The sequence below is a fragment of the Xiphophorus maculatus genome, chromosome 11 (genome assembly GCF_002775205.1).
Source record: "Xiphophorus maculatus strain JP 163 A chromosome 11, X_maculatus-5.0-male, whole genome shotgun sequence".
Classification (NCBI taxonomy): Eukaryota; Metazoa; Chordata; class Actinopteri; order Cyprinodontiformes; family Poeciliidae; genus Xiphophorus; species Xiphophorus maculatus.
In genome coordinates this window covers 20,072,798-20,095,061 of record NC_036453.1, presented here as the reverse complement: position 1 = coordinate 20,095,061, position 22,264 = coordinate 20,072,798, and the positions used below count along the sequence as shown (strand labels likewise).

The 22,264-nt window shown below is 39.6% G+C and overlaps 2 protein-coding genes across 7 annotated transcripts in view; both read right to left on the bottom strand.

Annotated features, from left to right (window-relative positions):
• Positions 1-985: 985 nt before the first annotated feature.
• LOC102216582 lies at positions 986-5,571 on the bottom strand. The gene is made up of 4 exons (XM_005802940.2): positions 4,890-5,571; positions 3,729-3,977; positions 2,259-3,447; positions 986-2,144 (listed from the first exon to the last, which is right to left on the bottom strand). Exons 2-4 carry the CDS (start codon positions 3,868-3,870, stop codon positions 1,958-1,960), a joined length of 1,518 nt encoding a protein of 505 aa, XP_005802997.1. The 5' UTR covers positions 3,871-3,977; positions 4,890-5,571; the 3' UTR covers positions 986-1,957.
• A 6,656-nt stretch (positions 5,572-12,227) lies between these two features.
• The window catches only part of LOC102216841 (pleckstrin homology-like domain family B member 1), a 35,629-nt gene continuing 25,592 nt past the window's right edge, over positions 12,228-22,264 (bottom strand). For 4 of the 6 annotated variants that reach the window (XM_023342458.1, XM_023342457.1, XM_023342459.1 and 1 more), the window contains 10 exons: positions 22,018-22,176; positions 21,745-21,885; positions 20,350-20,469; positions 20,197-20,263; positions 18,925-19,069; positions 18,494-18,584; positions 17,612-17,758; positions 16,107-16,326; positions 13,914-13,999; positions 12,228-13,072 (listed from right to left, as the gene is read on the bottom strand). In XM_023342458.1, coding sequence (XP_023198226.1) covers positions 12,932-13,072; positions 13,914-13,999; positions 16,107-16,326; positions 17,612-17,758; positions 18,494-18,584; positions 18,925-19,069; positions 20,197-20,263; positions 20,350-20,469; positions 21,745-21,885; positions 22,018-22,176 — 1,317 coding nt within the window. In that variant the 3' untranslated portion in view covers positions 12,228-12,931. The remainder of the gene's footprint in view (positions 13,073-13,913; positions 14,000-16,106; positions 16,327-17,611; positions 17,759-18,493; positions 18,585-18,924; positions 19,070-20,196; positions 20,264-20,349; positions 20,470-21,744; positions 21,886-22,017; positions 22,177-22,264) is intronic. The other 2 variants (XM_023342462.1, XM_023342463.1) reach the window with 2 other exon arrangements.

Sequence of the window (22,264 nt, the reverse complement as noted above, 5' to 3'; positions counted from 1 at the left end):
CGGAGTTTTAGTGACTTTTTTTTTATGTGAACGGATTGGATCGTAAATAATTTTTTATTCACTTTTTTGTTTATTTTAAATAGATTTAAAGCGCTGGCCTTAGATCCCTTTGCATAAATAAAAGGGCCCAAAGGATGAACGCACGGAGAACAATTCAAGCAACTCAACGCCAAGTTTAAATGATTAATACAGAAAATGCTCGTTTCATCTCTTTGCATTTGCTTCAATTTAACAAGAAACTAAAGACACAAAGACGATCAAATCAATAAGGTTGGATGAAAACTAAATGCTTTTGGTTTTCTTGTTCTTGTCCGGCGTCCCGCGGAATCTTGCTTTAATCTACAGAAACCGAAATTATCCAACTAAAAGAAAAGAAGAAAACACATTCAGGTCAGTTGTTTTTAATTCAGATCCTGCAGGTTTAAAGCCATTTCAATTCCGGAAGGTTGAGGAAAAAAACACACGGGTTCAAGTTAATGACGCTTTTATTTATGTTTTTTTTTTTTTTTTAATGGAAAGTTTACACCACACAGAAAGAAACACACATAGTGAATAAATCGCTTTAAAATTACAAGGAGATACAATGAGTTGTCGGCCCGTATTTTTTGGTTTAAACATGTTTTGTTGATAGTACACCGCAGGGGGTTAAACATCATGAATCCCATGCCAAAAAAACCCAAATAGAAACACAAAGTGCAAAAAATAATGATTGTCTAAAAAAATAAATGTGCAAAGAAAAAAGGAAAAGCTTTGTAAAGTAATGTGCAAAAGAGTTTCTATTAGTTAAATAAATGACTTGTAAAATATTTCACACGGCCTAAAAATAAACAATCTGATGAATTTGTTTCTTTTTTCAACATTTTTTTAGAAAAAAAAAAATCAACACACTACTCCCTGAACATATAAAAAGTTACAAATTAGTGCAGCTCAGCTGGAGACCTATAAAACTTATTGCCTTAAGCAGTTTAAGGAGACAATCCTCATTTCTGAATCTCTAAATATTCTGTTTCAGAGAAGAAAAAAATACATTAATGGAAGAGCATGCAGAGAAAGGCTGCTAAAACACCACTAATTACAATATAAGCACCCAAATATAAAAGTTTTTTTTCAACATCTCAGTTTACTTTAAAGCATTTAGGATTACACTTGTTTGCACAGAATTAATTGGACATTTCTTGCAGCCGTTGCTGCAAAAATATTGCAGCGATTTGATCTTTTATATTAAGTTATGAAACAGCAGAGGAATTAGACAGTCCCAGTATGATCGTGAGAGCAACTCAAGTTGTTTAAAAATATCTGAAGTCATATTTAAATAGGAAAAACATATCCGATTGTTTCACAGAACTTTCTTTAATTTTAAAACTTAACAGTTCTGATTAGTCTACAATTACAAGGAATGATTGTTAAAGAAGAAATGTCGGAACCTCATTATAAGGAACAGTTTGTTAAAGCTGAAATGTTTCACCAAAACACAAGTACTAATCCATCTACTTCCATACAGCAACTTTATTTAAAAAGAAATAATTAAATAGGAATAAAAGGAGACTCTTTAGATTCTATTGCTGACATCAATTTCAATGTAAGGCTAAAAATAAATACGTAACCTGCTGTTTAAATGACATTATATCTCCCCCCCCAAAAAAAAAGAAAGTTATTCAGTAGATTCAGAGAAAGAGGAAGATCTGTTAAAGATGATTGTCAGGTAGAGCATTGCAGCGCCACAGTGAAGGCTCAGGTGATTTCAGTGCCAAAAACAAATGAGAACGAATTGATTGAAAAATTCAGAAAACAATTCACATCAGCAAAGCATGCAGTGCCCCCCCCCCCATCATAAAAACAACACCAATGGAAAAAGAAAAAAAAAAAAACATGAAACATTCAGTTCACGAGAAAACAAATAAAAGTTGCGCATTTTCTCGGCTTTGCCCGGTCTGAGTGTACTTGCAGTCGTGTGGCGTTACGGTGTTGTGTCCTGCTTGAGCCTTTGGCTGCGTGCCTTGTAAACTTCGATCAGCAGGTCTTTAACGTACTGGATTTCACGTTCCACGGACTCTGCCTTGTCTCGCAGCTCGCGGTTCCTCCCCTCCAGGCAGTGCAGCTGCTCCTCCAAAGAATCTAGCTCCGCCCTTTTTCGCTGGCGATACCTAAGTCAAGCAAAAGATGTTGAGTTTTGTTTGTTTGGTTGTTTTTTTTTAATCGCAAGTCATATGAAAACTGTTGCTGCTTTTAAAGAAATTCAGTAGGAGCGAAGATTTTACCTATGGGCGGCGGTTTTGTTCTGATCCCTTTTCTTTTGCTTTCGCTCGCCGCCTTCGTGTGGAATGATGTCTTCTTCGTATTTCACAGCGCAGTGGTCTTCTCTTAGTCTGCATGCCTGCCTGTGCCCTGAGCTGTCCAGATTCAGACTTTCCCTCGCCATCAGAAAGCATTCTGGGGCCTGATCGTCAAGGTAATTGCAGTGTAAATCAGGCTGTAGCATCTGCAGACTCTCTGTTTTCACCTGCTCGTTGATGTTCCCCAAGAAGCTGCTGAAGGCCTCGGACTGAGGCGTCGCTGGAATGTAACAGCTTTCACCGCTGTCGGTTTTCCAAGACACGGTGGCCTTGGTCACCTCCACGCTGGCCTTGATGCTGCTCAGCACCTCGCTGTTCGCGGTGCTTCCGCTGACCTCCCTCATGCTGTACATCATCACATCCTCTTTCTTCTGAGGAGGGTCCAGTGTTCCACCAAAGCCAAACCCGCCACCAACAACCTTGGCGCCACTCATCACATCTTGGGTAAAGCAGCAATTTTTCTCGTCTTTGGATAAGCCAGCACATCGTCTAAGCTCGATTGCATTACCCAGGCAGTAGCTTTTCCCTACCAGCTGCTCGTCCTCAACGGAGCCGTAATTACTCGCCAGGGCCACAGCAGAGTTACCTGAGTTACTTCCTTTGGAACCCAACACGTTGCTTTCGTAGCCTTCGCCAAACCTCATGCTCTCCAGAACTCTTTTCCTACCACACCCACTGGGGCGGCTGCAGCTGTACGGGGCATGTCTAGGAATTTTGGATCGCCCTATGGGCCCACCACAGATGCTCAGCAGGTCCAGCTCCCCGGTTGCCAGGGTAACAAGAAGTGGGTTGGACTCCGATTGGGTGGACGCAGAGTACGAGGCGTATGGCAGTTGACTGAATGGCTGAGGACCCGCCGGCAGTGGACCCCTGTCGCATTTTCCCAGCCTCTGCCCTTTCTCTGGCAGTGGATCAGACAGGAAGTAGTCCTCAAGCTGGGCGAGTTCCTCTTGCAGCAAAGAGGTCATGACCTCCAAGTCAGAGGGCACCTGGATATCATTCTGAAGGGGTGAAGGGGGAAGGGAGGCATTGGTGGAGGAGGGAGGGGAAGGAGGATTTGGGAGGTACGAGGAGAAATCCACTTCTTCCGTCATCCAGTCAGTGAGACCATCACCTACACAGGAGGAGGAAAAATGTTTGGAACAATCTGTTAGATGCACAAAATGTTAGTGCTAGGAGGAAAAACAAAAGTTTAAAATATCAAGCTAGCAGTGCAGGCACAATTTGATCGACAATCGTAAATGCAGAACATTTTTCCTGAAGTCGCCCGACAATATCGACAAAACAATCGTAGCTAGTTTTTTACTTACTGTTCAAGAAGGACGAATGTGCTGCAGTGCCGAGCCCACCTGAAATGGGGAAAAATATAAAAAAAACGCACTCGCTGCGACTCACCAATTAAATGCGGGCTCTTCTCTGACACCTCCCCCCTGCACCCCTGTGATTGGCTGTGGTTAGCCTGTGGGTGAGAGAGAGCGAGGGGGTCTGCCGGGCAGACACGAAGAGTCCTCCAAACATGAGCTGATGTTGCCATCATTTTGCCTGTTGACGCCTTGATTTAGTCCAAGTCCGAGCACACGCTGAGAGCGAGCGGGGTCTGACAGATGGGCCACAGAGAGCAGGGCAGGGCGAGCATAATGAAACCTGCAGGGGCAAGAGGAGGCAGGGATCAGAACGCCGTGCAACTTTGAAAACATCCGGATTATTCAATCAAATCATGAAATAACCAGTGACAGACAGTGCTTCCTTCGGCAAGTAATGTCCACACAATGACATGTTTTGATGAGATGTAGCAGGAAAGAAAATGGCTACAAATCAGATGAAGTTACATGCAAATGCCCTTAATTAAAGAACCAAAATGGACTATCTCAAATAAAAAAAACTATTGTAGCAAAAAGGGATCCAGAAGACACGGCTGTCTCCTTTGGATATTTAACTGGCCCTCAAAGCAAAAGTGCAAAAAGTGCACTTCACATCTGAAAACACGTGGGACCTTTCAGTAGTGCTGTCATGGGCTCCAATGTTGATGTAGAAACTCCACAGTAACCATGTGTCTCAAGTGAGAAGCACCCTGGTGGTTAAATGGGATTAATGAAGATCAACTACCTCCAATCCAGGTTCCTTTTAAATTAATCCTCTGCTTGATCACTTAAACGGTTCAGATTGCAACAATGACAATTTATAGGCTGTTACCAGGGAGTCGTTTAATTTTCATAATCTTACACAACAACTGGGTAGTAAGTAAGTAAGTAAGTAAGTAAAATTATTTAAAACTATTGGGACATACAACTGAAAAGTGACAATATATGCCTGAATTTATGATACATCTAAAAGGTTGAATGCACGTGTTTACACAAAAGTACGGTTTAGCAAAAATATATATATAAACTCTTATTGAAGTAACCACAAAAAACGGTGACAACTGGGCAAACAACACGTTTAAAATTAAACAGGAAACTGCAAACAAAGTGGGAAGTAAACAAGTCAGTGACCTCCAACGGTCAGCCATAACAACAACAACAACAAAAAAGGAAGAAGTAGAAGAGTTTGACTTACTCCATTCTTGCGGGGAAACTGTAGAGCACTTGGGGGTGCGTTGCTAAAGCAAAGCACGACTTCGTTTCTGGTCCAGCGACGTCAACAAGAACTCAAAGAGTCATGTTTAGCTCCGAATAACCCCGGAACGACGCACAAAAACAGAGAGGGGAAGATGCTGCTTTGTTGTGGTCGACCTGTAAACTGAGGAGCCGCCTGGCCGAGACAAAGCATCAGTTCATTCACACCTAGCAACCGACTGCGTCACCGGGGTGGAACGTGTTGTTGTTGTTCTGTGTAGATCACTCCGCCCACTCCCTCCCTCCGCGGAGGACCACCGAAGGACGGCCCACTCCTTCTCCCAGCTGTTATTGACGACTTGTTTCAAAAGTTGCGATTCCAACATCTCAATTAAGTCATTTTAGACGCAATCATAGTTTAGTTGTGTCAATTCCAGGTCATGCTCTTGCCGTGAAAACACAGAACGTTTAGTAAGACAGAAAGTAGTTTTAATAAGTCAGTTACTGCAGGGTTTTGATGAGATGTAACAGAGACAAGCCAGCAATGTCCGTTTCTAAACTCAGCGGGGCAGTACTGTTCATATCCAGCAACTTAAACAGTGTATCTCCGTAGTGTACATAGGATTCAGTTTACCATAGACCACGGTATATTGTTGTAGACGTACTATTTTACTCTTCGTGTTCAGTAGGAGGCTGTTGCAGGTCCGTTGCATCAGTGGTCCTCGCTCACTGTGATTGGCTGTTCGACCTCCTGCTGCCGCGCTCTCATTGGCTGGAATATTGTCGCTGCGAAATATGATTGGATAGTGGTAGGCAAGGCGAAGCAACAACGTTGTCTTTTTTTCCCCTGCAGTGCAGACGGTGCACATGTTTCATGTAAACAAACCGGGTGTGGTGACAGGTACAGCACTTTTCCACACTAACAAAAAGCTGCACTTTAGGTTTCAGTTTTAAATATTATAATTATAAATATAATAATAATAATTAGTTCTTATTTTTGAAAACCAAAATTGCTTTTGTTGATTAAATATTGAGTTACATTTTCTGATTATATAGTTTTTAAAATAGCTTTTAGTATTATAATTCTAATTTTGACTTAAATGGTTTTAAGTATTTTAATGTATGTTGATAGTACGTTTATACCAACTAGCTCATCGTTCCACAAGCAATTTGTTGATGAAAATGTCAGAAAGTCAATGAATAAAGACATTAATTGTTCAAGATAATACATTGTTATCCAAATGCAGGCTGAGTAACATTTTTTCTCTTGCTAATTCGGTGATATACAGCCCACATAGTGACTGACAAGGTCTATCAATAATAATTTTGTTAGAATTAAAGCTTTGTTTTTCTCCTCTCAGCAAATCCCAAAGCTGAGTGTATGCTGTTCTTCTGTTGCTATAGCAATAGCGGACACTGCCCTTATTTTAGACTTGTTTTCTGGTTGCTGTTGCCATGGGATTTGCATCTCTCTCTCTCTTCCCTCCTTACCTACTGTTCTTCGCTCAGATTACCTCTATATCACCAGACGTCTCCGTCCGACCATTCCTCCGTCTCATTTGCTGAGTTGCTTTTCTTCGACGTTATCTGTTTGCCAGAATCAATAGGTTTATTTACAGTTCTGCTCAAGTGACAGATTGATAGGCCAGTAAACAGTTTGTCCACTGGGAAGCTTCCAGCTCAGATAATGACATCGTCTCGACAGTGGAGCTGTCTGTGCTCAAAGTGGAAACTTGAAACACACATTGTTGTAAAATACTTCTTGTGTTGTTGCTTTTTTGTCACACTTGCAGGTTTCAAACTGTAAAAGGAATGTTTAATACTAAGATAGTCTAAGTAAATAATAAACACATTGATCAAAGAATGATTTCATTAAAATTACAAGTTATCCAAACCACCCAGGACTTTGATGTCTTTGCTTAGGGTTATGATTTTACAATCATAAAGAGGCTGAACAAAAAAGGCACCCAATGGACAGTAGGTCAAACAAAACTCAAATAATTATACATAGATCTTTGTCTTCTCTGCCAAAACAAATCATCATGAAATGAAGAATGTCTGGCCAACAGTTTTTGACTTTAAGCTCAGTTGCACTTGAGTTATGCAACAAAACAATGATCCAAATCACATCAGCAAGTCCGTCACTCAATAGATGAAAAAAGAAAACACAAGTTTTTAGTGATTGGGCCTAAATTCATTGTGATGCTGTTGTGTAAACTAAAAAGTGTGAGGGGTTTTTGTGCTCAAGAACACTTAAATCTAAATGAGAGTAGCCCAAAAACATCTTAACAATCTCATAGTCAGTTGTTGCAAACCTTAAAGGTAAATCTTGGCCAGATCGTTTATTATGGTTAGAAGCCAATAACTTTTTCACAAAAGGGTATGCTGGTCTGGGTTGAGTCTTCCCTTAAATAAATGAAATATTGTAATATCATCTTTGTCACACATTGAAACATTAAATATTGAAATGTCATGAAAACAGAAGAAAATCTGCGAGAGGACAAATACTTTTCTCAACTCCGTATTTGTTCTTCTATGTCTCGATGATTTCTCTATTGAGCCTAACATGTTGTATCTGCTGTATAAGAAGCAATTGGAGAGATTTGTAGAAAGGCAACCTGATGCAATCAAGATAAATGTGGTCGTAATGGAAACCAGATTGAGATAGTAGTAGCTGGTGAAGTTGGCAGGTCTCACAGGAAACCGCTGACTGCTCTCTCTGTTCGTATTAATTGGCCCACTGAGAGCTTCCTGTTTATGTGTCATGATAAGAGATAGCCGAGGTGCTGCTCATGACAGGATCGCTGCTTTTCTCCGTGAAGAAGAACAATTTGTTTATTTTTTGTTTTATATTCAGGAAGACACCTGCTTAGAACATCTGTAGGGCTTACAGGATGGAAGACAGATTTTTCAAGTCACACAAACTTCCCAACTGAAGTTAACAAACCCGCTTCGACAGAGCGAACGACATTAGATCAAACTGATCCTCGAATGTGTTTAAGATATTTGAACATAACTCTTCCATAACTGATGCCCAGGCTAATTGAATATTGTGCATGAGCCGAGAAGTTGGAAAAGTCTACGCTTGCATGCCAAGTGCATGTATGGCACGTTAGTGAGGGTTACAGCATCATTTCATCATCATCTCTCTCAGAATTTATTGTCCTCAACTTTTGCCCCTCTTTGAACACATGAGGAAAACATGCAGTGCAGTTACCACTTGTGAATGGAAGCCCCCTCAGAGGGGATTTGCGGATGTCCCTGCTTGTGTTCAGTCCAGTGACTGCTTGCATGTTTGTGCGTTTGGCATAAAAACAGGTAATCAATTCTCGACAAGGTAACAATTTAATTTCCTTCATGAATTTTAAAACAAGACTAACCTGCTTTGGTTTCGAACCGTGACGAAAGCGGTGACTCGCGGGGTTGTGTTTATGTACTGGTCCTCGAGGACTTGACGGTGAATTAGAGGTGTATGATGTAAAGAAAAAACAAAAATACTATGAAGTCCTTCTTTGAGATCCCACAGGATATCACTTGCTTTTATCAACTCGAACTCCAAAGCGCAAGATTTGTTGATCTGGCACAATAAAGTAAACTCCTGAAAGTGACGGTTGATATCATGTGTCAGCAGTTAGATACAAATTTTGATTTTTTTATGTTGTGGAAAATGGCAAATAAGATAAAAAAGAAAAGTACAACAGTTCAAAAAATAAAGTTAGTGTGGCGTTAAGTCCCAGAAGATCCATCTAGGTTATTTACAGCACTCAGAGTGTGATTCAGAGGTACAAAACCCCAGAGGCTCATCGTCTGTCACCTTTGAGCTTTACAGCTGATGTGCAAGATAGTTTCATGGCCGCTTGAGACAAACAAAAAAATCTTTTCAATGATGAAAATCTGTGTACTTTGAGTTATTTATTACACTTCAGGTTTGTGTTGCAGCTTTGTTTTGTGTTTTTACAGTTTTTATGTACTGTTACTGGATGCTTTCAGGGAGAGGTTTTCATCAAACACAGGCTGCTCTGCTGTGCTGCAAATGGATAAACAGTACATGAGGTTTAACAAGTGCAACATGCAATATTTTTCCTACTTCTTCTAAAGGGTCAGCAACATTTTCAATGCAGTCACTTTTGTCCTTTTTCATAGTAAATAAAATCTGTTGAGGCCTGTAAAACCCTTTGAAAAATTATCAAGCCTAATATATAATTATTATGCAAAAATGATATGATTTGAAGTTAGGTTAGAAGAACCTACTTGCTTCTTTTTATCCTTTGTGAGATCTTAGACTAGTGAAGCTGTTCTGCTTTTAAGAGCTTTCTCTTTATATTATTAAACCTTTTTAAATATAACTTTGTGTTATTATTTATTTAATTCCACAATTCAAGAGAAGCAACATTGTTCTTGTTGTGTTAGTTTTGCAACATCTATGAAATGGATGAACTTCCTCATGTAATTCAGCTCCAGATTAATCATTTATTTAATTTAGGTGCCTTGGAGCCGGGAGGAGTCTAAAATCTGTAGGATACTATCTCTCAGGGATTAATCTTAAATATCAGCTTCTCTAATAGGCACTACATTGTGTTGGTCTGTCACACAAAATGTCAAAAGAAAACATTGAAGTTTTCAGTTTTAAAATGACAAAAGTTCAAGAAAACGTACCCAATGTAGAGTTATTCAGCTAATTTTTTTATTGCGACATACAAAAATAATAATGTCCAGCAGGTGGTTACATGTATGCTGTTCATGTCTTTGCTGTCTTTATTCTTGTAATTTATTTCGCCCTGTTACAATATTTGGTAACACTTTATTTGACATGACATCGCCATAAACATAACACCTGTTATAAACATGAAGGAGTCTTTATGAATGTTTATGACTGTTGTCATGAAATGTCAGTCGGGAAATAATGACACGTTTAGTGCAAAGTTGACAATTGAATGCCCTTTTTTTATTTAATTTTTTTTACCCCTCCAGGGGGTCTTTTCGTGGGCTCTAGTGTCCCTTATATGACAGTAGGCTGACAGGAAACGGGGAAGGAGAGGAGGGAAGACATGCGGCAAATGTCGCCGGGTCCGGGAGTCGAACCCGCGCCGACCACGTCGAGGACTCAAGGCCTCCAAATATGGGTCGCGCTAACCACTACGCCACCATGGCACGCCCCTTAATGCCCTTTTAATGCAAGTTTTAGTACAACTTTGCATTAAAAGTGTCCTTATTTACCGAATGACATTTCATGACAACTGTCATAAACATTCATAAAGACTCCTTCATGTTTATAACAGGTGTTGTGTTTATGACAGTGTACACCCCTTCAAATACAGCATTACCAAATATTTTTGACCAAGTATTGTAGCGGTTGCCATAACACCAAAAAACACTGATTAAATGACCAAGTACTGTATTATAATCTCGTCTGTTTCCATTCATTACAATGAGTGATCTATGTAACGCAGTAAACATCAGGAGGTAAGTTCTGCCGTTTCAAATGAAACCTGCTTTGATCCGTGACGCCTGCGTGTGTGTCTCAGTAAGCAGAAGGCGTGTTTAGGGATGGGCATCGGAAATCTTCCCTCTTTAATCTCCTAAATTAATCTGAACTCACATGTGGATATGAAAGCGTATGAATCGTGGGCGCACGCTGTGAAGGCGGTGGAAGCAGAGCCTTTGACAGGGAACCGCTGTAAACTTTCTGCCTGAGCTGGCAGGACGTCTCTGTTTCATCGGGAATTTGTAAGGGTTGTTTTTAGACAAGCCTAATTTCTCCCATTAATGCTGGGAAACTCAAATGAGAGCTGCGCTGATTTGCAGCCCATCTTATTTGAACTGCAAGGCCTGGGCGGCGAAGGCCTGGTCTACTCCTATGAAAGAAAGTAGAGATCATCCTGGGCTCATTAATATTTCGCCAACAATAAGGCGAGGTGTCACTCATGCTCGTCGCCGCGGTAATGAGCTCACATTGCCCTCTTAAAAGATCTGTTTACTATGCGGCCGGGTGCTCTGGAGGCTCAGAGAAACACTGATGTGTGGAAATCTCTCCCAAGGTCAGAGGAATGCAAATCTTCATAAGGTCGCAGACTGTCTCTCTTCTCACCTGCACGGATCTCAAAAAGGACAGCGGCTCATTTTCATAAATATTACACAACATGTTTTCACTTCAACTAAGGGAATAGGGGATTAACATTTCAAGTGCTGAATCTAATTGCTATCTGTCAGGAGCAAGGTGTGTTTTCATGATTAACTACACATCTGCTAAATATTCCTCCGATTACTGCAGGTGAATTAATCATGCAGTCCAGTCAAATGTTATCATTATCAAAGCTCCTCATTCACTTTTCTTTTTTCTAATCTATGGTGGATGTGATGTGAAATAGGTGCAGGAGAAGGAGGCTCACTTCATGAGGAGATAAGAAGTATGTTGTGCTGCATGTGTGGGGTTCAGATTTCTCCATGTTGAATCATGCATGTTGCATGTAATTTCATTTTCTCTTTTCATTATTTTTATGTAGCTCACCTACTGCAGACAAGTCATGTAATTAATTAGGCTACCGGAAAAAAAAAAAACGCAAACATGTTGGTCTGATTTGAGTTGATCTGGTCCATCTAGTATAAATGTATTTAAACAAAATAAAAAAGTTAATGAGCCAATTAATACAACACACCACCTGAATGTTATGTAAACAGATAAGGAGCGAGGATTTAAAGAGAACACCTTCGTGAAAGTTAGCAGCTCGTTAGAGTGTGTGAGGAAATTTACAGAAAGCTCGTAATTAATGACTTGTTTGTGTAGCTTCTAATTAAGAGAGGAAGAACAGGGTTGTGACTTTGTTCAGTTTAACTAAAATGTCCCGTTTGCTGCTGGTATGGCCGGGGAGACAGAGACGCTTTGCTTTTATTTAAATTATTGTTATTATTTTATTGCTACGCCTTGTTTTTTTATTATTATTGCTTTCATTTCTGTGCCCTCTGTCAATCCTCCACTCTAAGTGGAAACCTGAAATGTAAAAAGTGATTTTGCTTTTGTCAATTTTAAACGATTCAGATCATCGAATAACTGCAAACAACAACAATAAAATATAATCTTAGTCAATAAAAATAAATCCTTTCACAAGTGATAATTTTATGTATGACGGGAATAAGGCTATCCTGACAGTATCTGTAAAAATAATCATAATGTAATCAGTTTTTGTGCCATCAATTTAATAAAGTTAATTGGGGGAATAAGATATTTTCTGCCTTGACACTAAGGTGACCAATTTCCTAAGCTGCCAGGATAAAACGCTAAATAAAATAAAAGAGGAAAAAAGCACTAACATGTTATCATTAAAAACACAAAACAAGAATGTCTGCTTTATACATTTTTATTTATATTTAATGTGTATTTTAGAATATCTTAATAGCACTGTAAATGTTGCTTTTTATAGAAATTTTACGAGAAGTATTTGAGATTTTCATATAAAGTACAAATGTATCGCTCTGTTATGTACCTGGATGAATAGCTTTTGGGACAATATATAAATACAGATATTAACAAAAAATCATGTAAAAGTCATTCACTGTATATTTGTATTTGGCACCAAGCAAAGTTACATTTTACTTTGTAACATCCATTGTTCTGCTGAAATGTTTCTAGTGAGTTTAGTGTTGCGAATATTAAATATTTTCTGCATCTGGATAAAATGTTAAAATATATAAAAAGGTTACAGGGATAACACTGCATGCTTATATTATCTTTAGAGGTGTAAACAATTTGATGTTAAAAAAAAAAAATTAAGAAATCTTGAACATTTTTTGCCTGAAATTGTTTAAAGCACATTCAGAAATGACTCGGCTTCGTTTCTTTAAAACGCGCCTGTGTCAGGACTGAGCCCTCGTTCAGTTTACGGTGTCGTGAAGTTATTTCCTCTCCTCAGACGTTCCTGCGCTTCAAACATTCACTCCATTCATGTCAGCTCCAGCAGGAAGCAGGTCAGCACGCCGATGTCCACTTGCCTCCTTTTCTCCTCTCATGATCATCCTCCTCCTCCTCCTCCTCCTAGCGTCCGTCTCTCAGCTCATAAACTGTGTGTAGCCCTCCGCGCCCGTAACTATGACGTCCATCCAGATCCTCATGGCCTCCGCAGACGGGGCCACCATGTAGTAAAGCCGGTCGTGAGTTTTCACACAGAAGGTCAGAGCTGGATTGGGACTCTGGGTCACAACAAGAGGAGATTTTATTTTACTAAAACGCAGAAACTATGCAGACTGTTTTCATTAATATCCAGAACGTTCATTGGCATCCCTGGTGATGATCTGCAAATAATTCTTCTCAGCCTGATTTTTTCTTTTTTAAATTCCAACCTTTATGCTGCGTGAATCTATTCAGTAGAAGTTAAAAAAAATCCAACAGTGAGAAATGTTTAAGATAGATATTTGACCACTAATTAAGTCCTGAATTCGTTCTGATTTAGGATTTATGTCTGGGGACTGAAATGGAAGAAGAGTGATTTTGTCTTTGGTGAATCATTAATCTACTAAAAGATCAACCTGGCCACCAAATATTTGTAAATTAAAAAAAGTAGGTTTTGTAATTTCAAAGAGTTTCTGGTGAAATGCAATTTAACAAGCCTCTGTTTTCCCACCAGTTGCACAGTTTGTTGCTGAAAATCTCATCAGCCTGGATCTCTTCGAACCGGATCCAGTAAAAGTCCAGATTAACATTTCTTTTTATAGTACGGTTAAGGATGACGATATTTGTTCAACCAGCAATTTTGTTAAAACAAACAAAAGATGAAGTTAAACCTTTTACGACATTTCTGTCCTAAAATGTTTTCTCTGTCTAATTATCTGTACAATTTGACTCAAAAGGAATTTGTTACAAACACAAATTTGAAGCTTATCAAAGACATTTGATTTTATCTGCTTAAAAAGGACACCAACATGTTTTTTTTTTATCAATCCCATTTCTCACAAACTGTTGAATTTGTAAAGAAATAAAATTGACGCAAAACATCTGAATTTAGAAAAGTATTTATGATAGAGGAGCGTTTACCTTGGCGGCGCTGCGCAGGTGATCGTAGTAAACCTCTTCAATCGCCTGGAAGTAAATGAGCCCTTTCAGCTTGGTCTCATGCTTGTCTGAGACGAGAAAAATAAAAATAAATATATTAAGTTACATTACATTACATCTTGTTGCACTGATGCAAGACCTCTGCCAGACCGAACTCCAAACAGGAGAATCAGCGGGCGAAGAGAGGAAACCGTGTTATAATAAAAGGAGGGCAGGAAAGTGTTTCTTTTTACCTGCTGAGAACGGTGGAAAATATTACAAATACCTTAATCTTTACTTTAAACAAAAACATACGGCTTTATGAAAAATAACACAAATAGAAATGTAAGAGAAATATAAATGAAGGGTAAGAAAACCAAAAAGGCTTAAATTTAAGTGTAAGTGGACAGAAGAACAGAATATTCTTTTTTTCTGTTGCTTTTACTTGTTTTTTATTTGTTTGTGCATTTTTAAAATAATAATTTGAACACTTTTTAATCAGATAGATGTTGCTTCTGGTTTGAATGAAAATAATTTGAAATCTGAATCTGCCAGGGGTTTGAGTAATTTCAGGCTTTGCTGCGAATAAGCAGAAAGAGGAGCTGAAACTCAAATTAAAACGGCGAGAATGGACACAAAAACAGGAATAAGGGATAAAAGTCTTTTCCCCAGCACCGTCTGATCCATGAATAGGTATGAGCAGAAGTGTATCAGAGCAAAAGTTAATTAGACGTGTGAGTCTATTTCCAGCTATGCCTCAAGTCTTTGCCATCCTATTAATCTGACTTGTTTTCTTCAGCTGTACTTTCTGGATCGTCTGCCTCTCTCTCTCTCTGTTTGTGCCTTTTTGCTGATGGCGAGGGTGAAAATTGGCATAAGCGTTAAGAAGAAACTCAACTTTTTTGTATCACATTTCATGTTTTCTTGTTGAAAAGAATGAGCTTAGAGCAGGTCAGAGGTTCTGTCAGATGTCCGGTCTCAGTTCTTTTGTCCCTCAGGTTTCACACTCACTCGCTCCACGCCAAAGAGTTTGGGGAGTCGTGTTGCAGTGAAACCTGACGTTGAAGTTCGTTACTTGTTGTCACTGAGCTGAAGGGTTTCTGTGGTTTCTGGGCTTTTAAACCTAAAGCGAATTTTCTTCAGAGAAATTCAACCTTCAGACTCTGAATTGTCTCGTCCAAACAATCAGGAGTCGTCCCTTTGACTCTCCTCAAAGAGCGGAGATGGAAACATCCTCCAACAATTAGCGGCGGCCTTTTGAGTTGCCTTCCACACTTTGTTCCCACTTTCCCTTCTTCATAAGTCAAATCTGCTTAGTAATGAGATAAATGTTTTTGAAATGTGAGTTTCGTTTTATTAGTCACGAACAAGCCAGGAGCTAGCCTCCACCCTGAGAAAAACACATCCAGAGAAACTATTGCATCTTGTTTCATCACCGTCATCACCATCATCTTCGTCAGGAGTGAGCGGGTGAAAAGGCTAGGCGAGTGAATGGAGAGAGGAGCAAAAGGAGCAGCGGAGTCAGGGATGGAAATGTGCTTGGATTCTATTTTGAAATTGATTGTAAAATAATGCTTCAAAACATGTTTGTGAATTATTCAGAAAACCCCTTTTGTGCCAGATTCTGATGGACGTGAAGAACAAAAAGCAACAGTCTGACTTTGTTTTAAACAATAAATGGCGGCGGAGAATAAAACTCCACTTTTTAATTGGGAAAATGTTTATCGTCAGAGCAAAGTGCAGAATCGTTAGAGGAGAAGCGGTGCTGTTTTGTGTGGGATAAGCCCTAAGCCGTAAGTGAGGATGTTTAAAAGTTAACAGGTTAAATCAACGCAAATGATCAGGAACAAAGTGAAACGGTGTGCAAAATAAAATCCAACATCAATAATTTAGTGAGTTCTGTTAATGCAGAAAGCAAAATACTGGATTCAATTGAAGCTGCAATGTTTAGGCCTTGAAAGCAGAAGGAGTTAAGGATTTTGGAAAGCAGCGTTACCTAAAGACATGTGTAATTTAAAAACTTTGTAAACAACACTTTTTTTATTACAAATGAGATGATTTATGCACATCAAACTAAGAACATTTGCTGCCAGATCTTCTCAATCGATGGTGTTTGACATGATTCAATTATAACGAGCCAATGAAAATTGGCTCATTATAATTATAATGAGCCAATCCAGACCAATTCATCCTCACCGATGTAATAGCAGAAGTTCCTCTTCAGTCGGTCAAAAACGAACCAGCGTTTCTTCCATGATTTGATCTTGCCTCCCATCTTCACCAGGTGGCCTTTGCACATTTTCTCAGTGAGGATGACGAAGGGGCAGGTGTCTATGCAGTGGCCACACGACTCTACATGGGCGCGCAGGTCAAACTCCTCCTTACGGTTTGGCAGGTAGCGAGTCATTGGACGGGCCTGCGACAGGAAAACATCCCATGTTGTTTCTTACTAAACTGTGAAAAGATACTAAATGTTTTAGTAGTGATTAAGCAGAAAGCTGTCTTACTGAGAGAATATTTCTGACTTCAAACATATCAGGTTAATGTTGGCTGCAGGTTTAATTTTATATTGTCATTCATTTAAATAAATTTCAGTAACAGATACAAATGTAAAAAAAAAAACAACAGTTTTTTAAATACTAAATAAGGTTCTCCTCTTGGATGTTTGCTAGATGAAGTTGTATTCTGGATCGGTTTTACGCCTCCTCTCTCTCTGCTTCTGTAAACCTCTCTTTTGCTGCAGGAAACAGCAATCTCATAATTAAAACAACAAATCAATGTGTTTCCCCGTCCTAGGGTTAAGGAAGATCAGCCAGATCAATCTCCAGCACTATTGGAGTTGTGTTTTGTGGAAATGCAGCGCCAGCAGAGAAATAACTGTGGACTTTCATGAAAGCCCGCTGAGGGACCGCATGTCTTTGGATAAAGTCGTAGGGTGCAAATACAGGATAATAAAAATAATTATTAAATAAAATTAAAAAAGAGGTAATTGAAACCAAAACACCAGACTGAAGACTTTTATCATTCAGTTTTTGGTAAAACGATACAAAAAAGAGAAAAACAACAAATCAGGCAAATGAAAATTATTGAGTTTCTTTTAATCTATCATGCGATTAATTGATTTGTTTATTGTGACAGGCCTAGTTGTCACTTTCGAATGCAGACACCGCAGCTTCTGGTGATTGTTAGACAAACAAGATGCTGCGGTCCTATAGCAACTTGCACACTTTATTTTTAACCTTTTCAAGTGGCATCCTTGCAGGCAGCAAAGTCAGCTTTTCACTGTAGAAGTGAAAGTATTTCTACTATGACAAATAAACTGAATTATGCTACCGAGATATATTTATATTTGTTAGTCTTAAGGCTTTTTTTTTCACTTTTATAAGGGGATGCCAACATCTACATTGAAATGCTGATGTTGGCATATTTAAGTTTAATTTTTCCATAATTACTGCTGGTAAACACAGTTGTGATTAAAGCCTAGTGTATGTTATTTGTATCTATTATTTTCCACCCTACCCCTCCTCATTTCTTTTTGTCTTTCCCTCTTTCTCTCTCCCCTCCCCTCCCCTCGGTCCTTCTCCTTTCTTCGACAATCTTTGATCTTCCTCCCTTTATTGCCTCGCCTCTCATCCTTGTCCCCCTCAAGCCTCTCCTACCCCTCCGTCGCCTCCCTCTTCTCTCCCCACCGCTCCACTGACCTGGGAGAAGTGCTTCTCTCTCATCTTCACCTCCTCCTCCACCAGCCTCCGCCTGTGGGCCGACTCGTCCTGAAGCCTCCTCTCGGCCTCCTCTCGCCTCCTCCGCTCCTCCTCCAACATCTGCCGCCGAGCCTGCACCTCCCTCTCCTGGGAGCGTCGGGACAGAAGAGAGCGCAGAGAGCAGACCGAGGGGGAGAGACAATAAGAGCGAGACGGGAATATATGTTAATGGCAGGCAAATATTGCGATACAAAGCAGACAACTGTCAGAGGATGCACCTGAGAATTCAAGTCCCAATCCAGGGTTTTGTAAAATCTATCCCTTTAGTCTGCGAGTGGAAAAGGGGAAGCTTTGCTGACGTAAAATGATCCTTTGCAGCTTTCAGATACTTACTCACAGGTCTGCTTTATTTCAGCATTAAAAAAAACTGATAAAAACAAAATATTTTATAACTTTATTTCAGAAAGTCTTCTGTTTGCTTTGACGTCTAAGGTAGATGTAATCTATTGAAGAAGTAAAACAGGAGATTTTCCTTAAACATCTCCGAGTCACATTTCGACTACGCTGAAATACTTTGTGATTTTTATCAAATAGTTTTTACCATTACTTCAGTTTGGTTACTATTATTATTTAATGATTTAAAATATTGTGAAAATTTACAAATTTTCTTTTGCTCATATAATAATATCTCTATCATGAAACATCAGTTATAAATTGAACACTGCTTCAAATAAACTTCTAAAAATGACTAAATACTGACGACAAATTATTGTGTTTTCATGTTTGTGTGCTTGTTTCCCAAGAAGATGCAGTGATGGCAGACTGACATGCATTGTGTTGATTTTATGTGAAAGCCCTCCAGCTGTAGCGTGGGGAACTCACTCTGTTCTCAATCAGCCTGGCTTTCTCCTGCTGCGCCTCCTTCAACATCTTCTCCATCTCCTCTATCCTCTGGGCCTCCAACCCACAGGCGCTACAAGTCACACAGGGGAAGTTTGCATTGATTACACGGATATGACAAGGCTTCGGATGAGAAGAAGGGGCCAGAGGGGGAGGCGAAAAAAGGTAAACAAACACGCCTGGAATCAGAACAGCAGGAGAGCGAGAGCAAGGCGCGGACTCTTCATTAACACCGCGGTGGAAACCTAACTTCAGAAACTTGAATGGGTTTGGCATGGCAACAGCCAGCGCCGTCACGTGAGCAAAAAGGCGTGTAACAAAGCCCGCTGTGACAGGAACAAAGCCTAGTGACCTTTTCTTCAAACAGAGAGGGCAGACTTGGATGTTCCCATGGAAACAGGGCAGTCTCTCACCTTTCCGGAGTACAGCCGGAGTTGCCAGTGGAGACGCTGGTCTCCAAGCTGTCGGAGCTCTCCAGGCTCAGGGTGTCGTACGCCTGGGTGCCGCTCGGTGGCGGCTGGTGGTGCAGGATTGAGTGATGGACCGTCAGAGATGGATCTGTGGGGACACATGGGGGAATAGAGTTACTTATTACAGCCTACAGCGCCCTCTGGTGGCGTGAAAGGGAAACGTGTCAGTACACTTCAGTTTTAGTTTGACGAAATATTGATTTTAAGTAATTTTACTTCTCATGCTGATTTTTTTTTGTTTATTTGTTGTGATTCGAGATATTTTCTTTATAGAAAATGATTAAACTTATGCATTTATTTATTTTTATTGCTGCCATTTTTAACACCGTTGTCTTGGAGCAAGAAAGTCCTGGATTAAAAATTTTCTGGCATTTTCCGTAATTGTTATGTATTTAATATATCTATTAACACGCTTCACACATTTTTAGTTAAATATGTTGTCATATTCTCTTGGTGCCCGCCTCCCTCCCCTTCCCATGTGCATGCAGGTTCTCTCTGGGTACTCCTGCTTCCTCCTGCAGACCATACACAAGACCGTTAAGTTCAATTACCTTTATGGATTAACCGATGAAAATACAGAAGGATAGCTAATTTACTTTTATTTATTCTTTTTATTTTTGATCTCAGTTACATTTAGATTCTTGTCTTAATACTATTTTGCTTCCTCATTTCTTTTAACGATCAGTTTCTGTGCTTTTCAGTTCTGTTTCTCATCTCTTTATTCTTTCTTGCCTTGTTTGTTCCCTTCTTGATATAAGAAAAATATTCCCAAAATAAAAACTGATTGTTATTTAAATAGTAGTGAGTGTGATGATACACTTTTCAGCCAAAACCTTAAATCGCCTGACAGATAAAGTGAGTAAAAGCCTTTATCTCTTTACGTTCTTCTTTGCTCGAATGTATTTAAGGTGCTGTGGTTCAGTCACCAACAGAGCTGCCATGTAAACTCTGACATTTCACAGCTTTTATAGCAGCATAAAGAGGGCCTTCACTAAATTAAGCAGTTGGTTGTAATGTTCTTGCTGATAAATCTGTACTTTTTCAACCCACTTTCTACACCAGCAGTGTGACGTATGAAAGCAATAAAGCCGATGCAGCCACATGGCTTTGCACTGCGGGTGGTTGTAAGGAATCTATACTTCTTTTTCATGTGCATTTCTTTTTAGGCACAAACTGTGTGGTTCAGGCTGGCAATTGAAAGAGGGAGTCACGTACCTTTGCACTGCAGAGCTGTTTGCTTCCTGGAGTCCATGTCTAACAGGTTTTTCTCTCTCAGCATCAACTGTAAGCCCCATGAAAGACAGAAGACAGCATCATGCTGTGAACAGCTGTTAAGGCCTGATGAGAGTTTAGAAGCATGAAACTGACCGTCGTGGCGGCACGTCTGTCATGCATGACGCCGCTGGAGAGAGAGAGGAGTGCAGTGCTGCAGATTTGAGCAGGCGATGGTCCCTGTCCAACCTCACCATCTGACTTAGACTTTAACATCTTAGGAGAAAAACAAAACAAAAAATGTTGTTGTGATGGGTGCTAATTGTTATCGTTTTGTTTGCACATCCCACTTTTGGTTTACAGGTGGAGAAATACAACTCTGGGCAAAATGAAGAGCCCACTGCACTGAACCCCATTGAAAACCTCATTGTTATTCCACCAAACAATGATTTCTGAACTCTTCTTGAGTTAAAACATTATTAGTGTTGTGAATGAATATAAACTTGTCTTCTTTGCATTATTTGAGTTCTGAAAGCACCGCATCTTTTTTGTTATTTTGACCATTTCTTGTTTAAAGGCTAAATTTTTGCTTGGAATTTCTGAGACATGTCAGTAGTTCATAGAATAAAAGAACAATGATCATTTTACACTCAAATATAGACCTATAAAGAGTAAAAGCAGAGAAACTGATCATTTTAAGTGGTCTCAATCTTTTCCATAGATGTAAACTTACTCTTAAATGACAAGCAGCACCAAAAGTGATTGTGTAATTACATTTCTAACCACCAGAGGGCTTCCCACATCGGTGGTCCTTTAACCTTTTCAACAAGTGCAGCTTTGGTGAATATTGAGTCGGTCGTCATACCGACACAGATTGAAAAACAGTGATGCAATAAGACTTATGCATTCCCATATTGTTGTGATATAACAAGGAAAACATTCTTATTCATTTACCTTGCATTATTGGTGTAATTTGTATTTTAAAAAGTTTCAAGTTGGAAGAATTTATGGAAATCCAATATGGCTTCCTTTAATGCAAAGCTTATTTACAACCACATGGAAAAAGGCATTTTGGAAGACTTTTATTCTATAAAGCTCCCACACAAGACTATCTCCTTTTGATGCAGTGAGATACATTGTTTTAGTTTGTGTCGCTATAGTTGGCCAACTTTTTTGAAGGGATTGCTCAAAATGTTTTAAATTGGTTTTAATATCTTACAGTAAATAAGTATAAATCTGATACTGGCCTAATGTCGAAAATCCAAATTCTGACTTTGAAACTCAATAGAAGACAGTGGAAAAAGGCACAATAACTTGATCCTGATTGGCTTCAATTTCTACACTTAGCTTCAATACTGCACTTCATTTTCCAGTGGCAAACATTGATTGTGCATGAATGTATAATTTTACTTCTTGTTTATCTCTCAAACAATCATGCCACTATGTCTAAAAAGACAACCTGCTGTAAATCCAAGCTGTGTTTTTTATTAAGAACCACATTTGTAGGAGCAAATGAGGAGCTTGTCCTGTTTAGTGAGTAAGTGAATTTACCTGCCCATGTCTGCGTGAGGAAAAAGACTTTGCAGGCAGCGGTGGAGGACATGACTGGGAGTCTCCAGCAGCCATGATGTCCTGGTACCAGCGCTCAAGATTAATGGGAGTCATTGCATTCCTGCTCAGCTCAGCATGGCTCTGAGGTAATCACAAGCATCCAGCCAAAGATTAAGAAAAGCAAACCACAGTGCAAGAGCTCAAAAAAAAAAGATATTAAGTTGTGAGAAAGAATGGAGAGCGGTGACAAATACGCTTCTAGAAGGGACAAACCTGTGCAGAAAGAAAGGAGGAAGGGCCACATGCAGCTGAGTGGCACGAGAAGGAGGATTCAGACGAGGCAAGTTGGAATGATGGAGTAGAGGTGGAAGAGGAAGGCCTAGATATCTGCATCCCAAAGATCTGGCTTAGCTGACTCACTGTGATGTAGTCCTTTGCAGATGCAGAGAAACACAGCATATATTTGCATAACAAAAAGAGGGAGCAGAGTGTGGGGAAAAAAGTGTTAGAAGGTGCATCT

Coding starts and splice junctions, on each gene's coding strand:
- LOC102216582 (XM_005802940.2), bottom strand. CDS start 3,870: ATGATGGCAACATCAGCTCATGTTTGGAGGACTCTTCGTGTCTGCCCG. Junction 3,448..3,728: donor GAAGAGCCCGCATTTAATTG/GTGAGTCGCAGC, acceptor CCTCCTGTGTAG/GTGATGGTCTCACTGACTGG. Junction 2,145..2,258: donor AACAAAACCGCCGCCCATAG/GTAAAATCTTCG, acceptor TGCTTGACTTAG/GTATCGCCAGCGAAAAAGGG.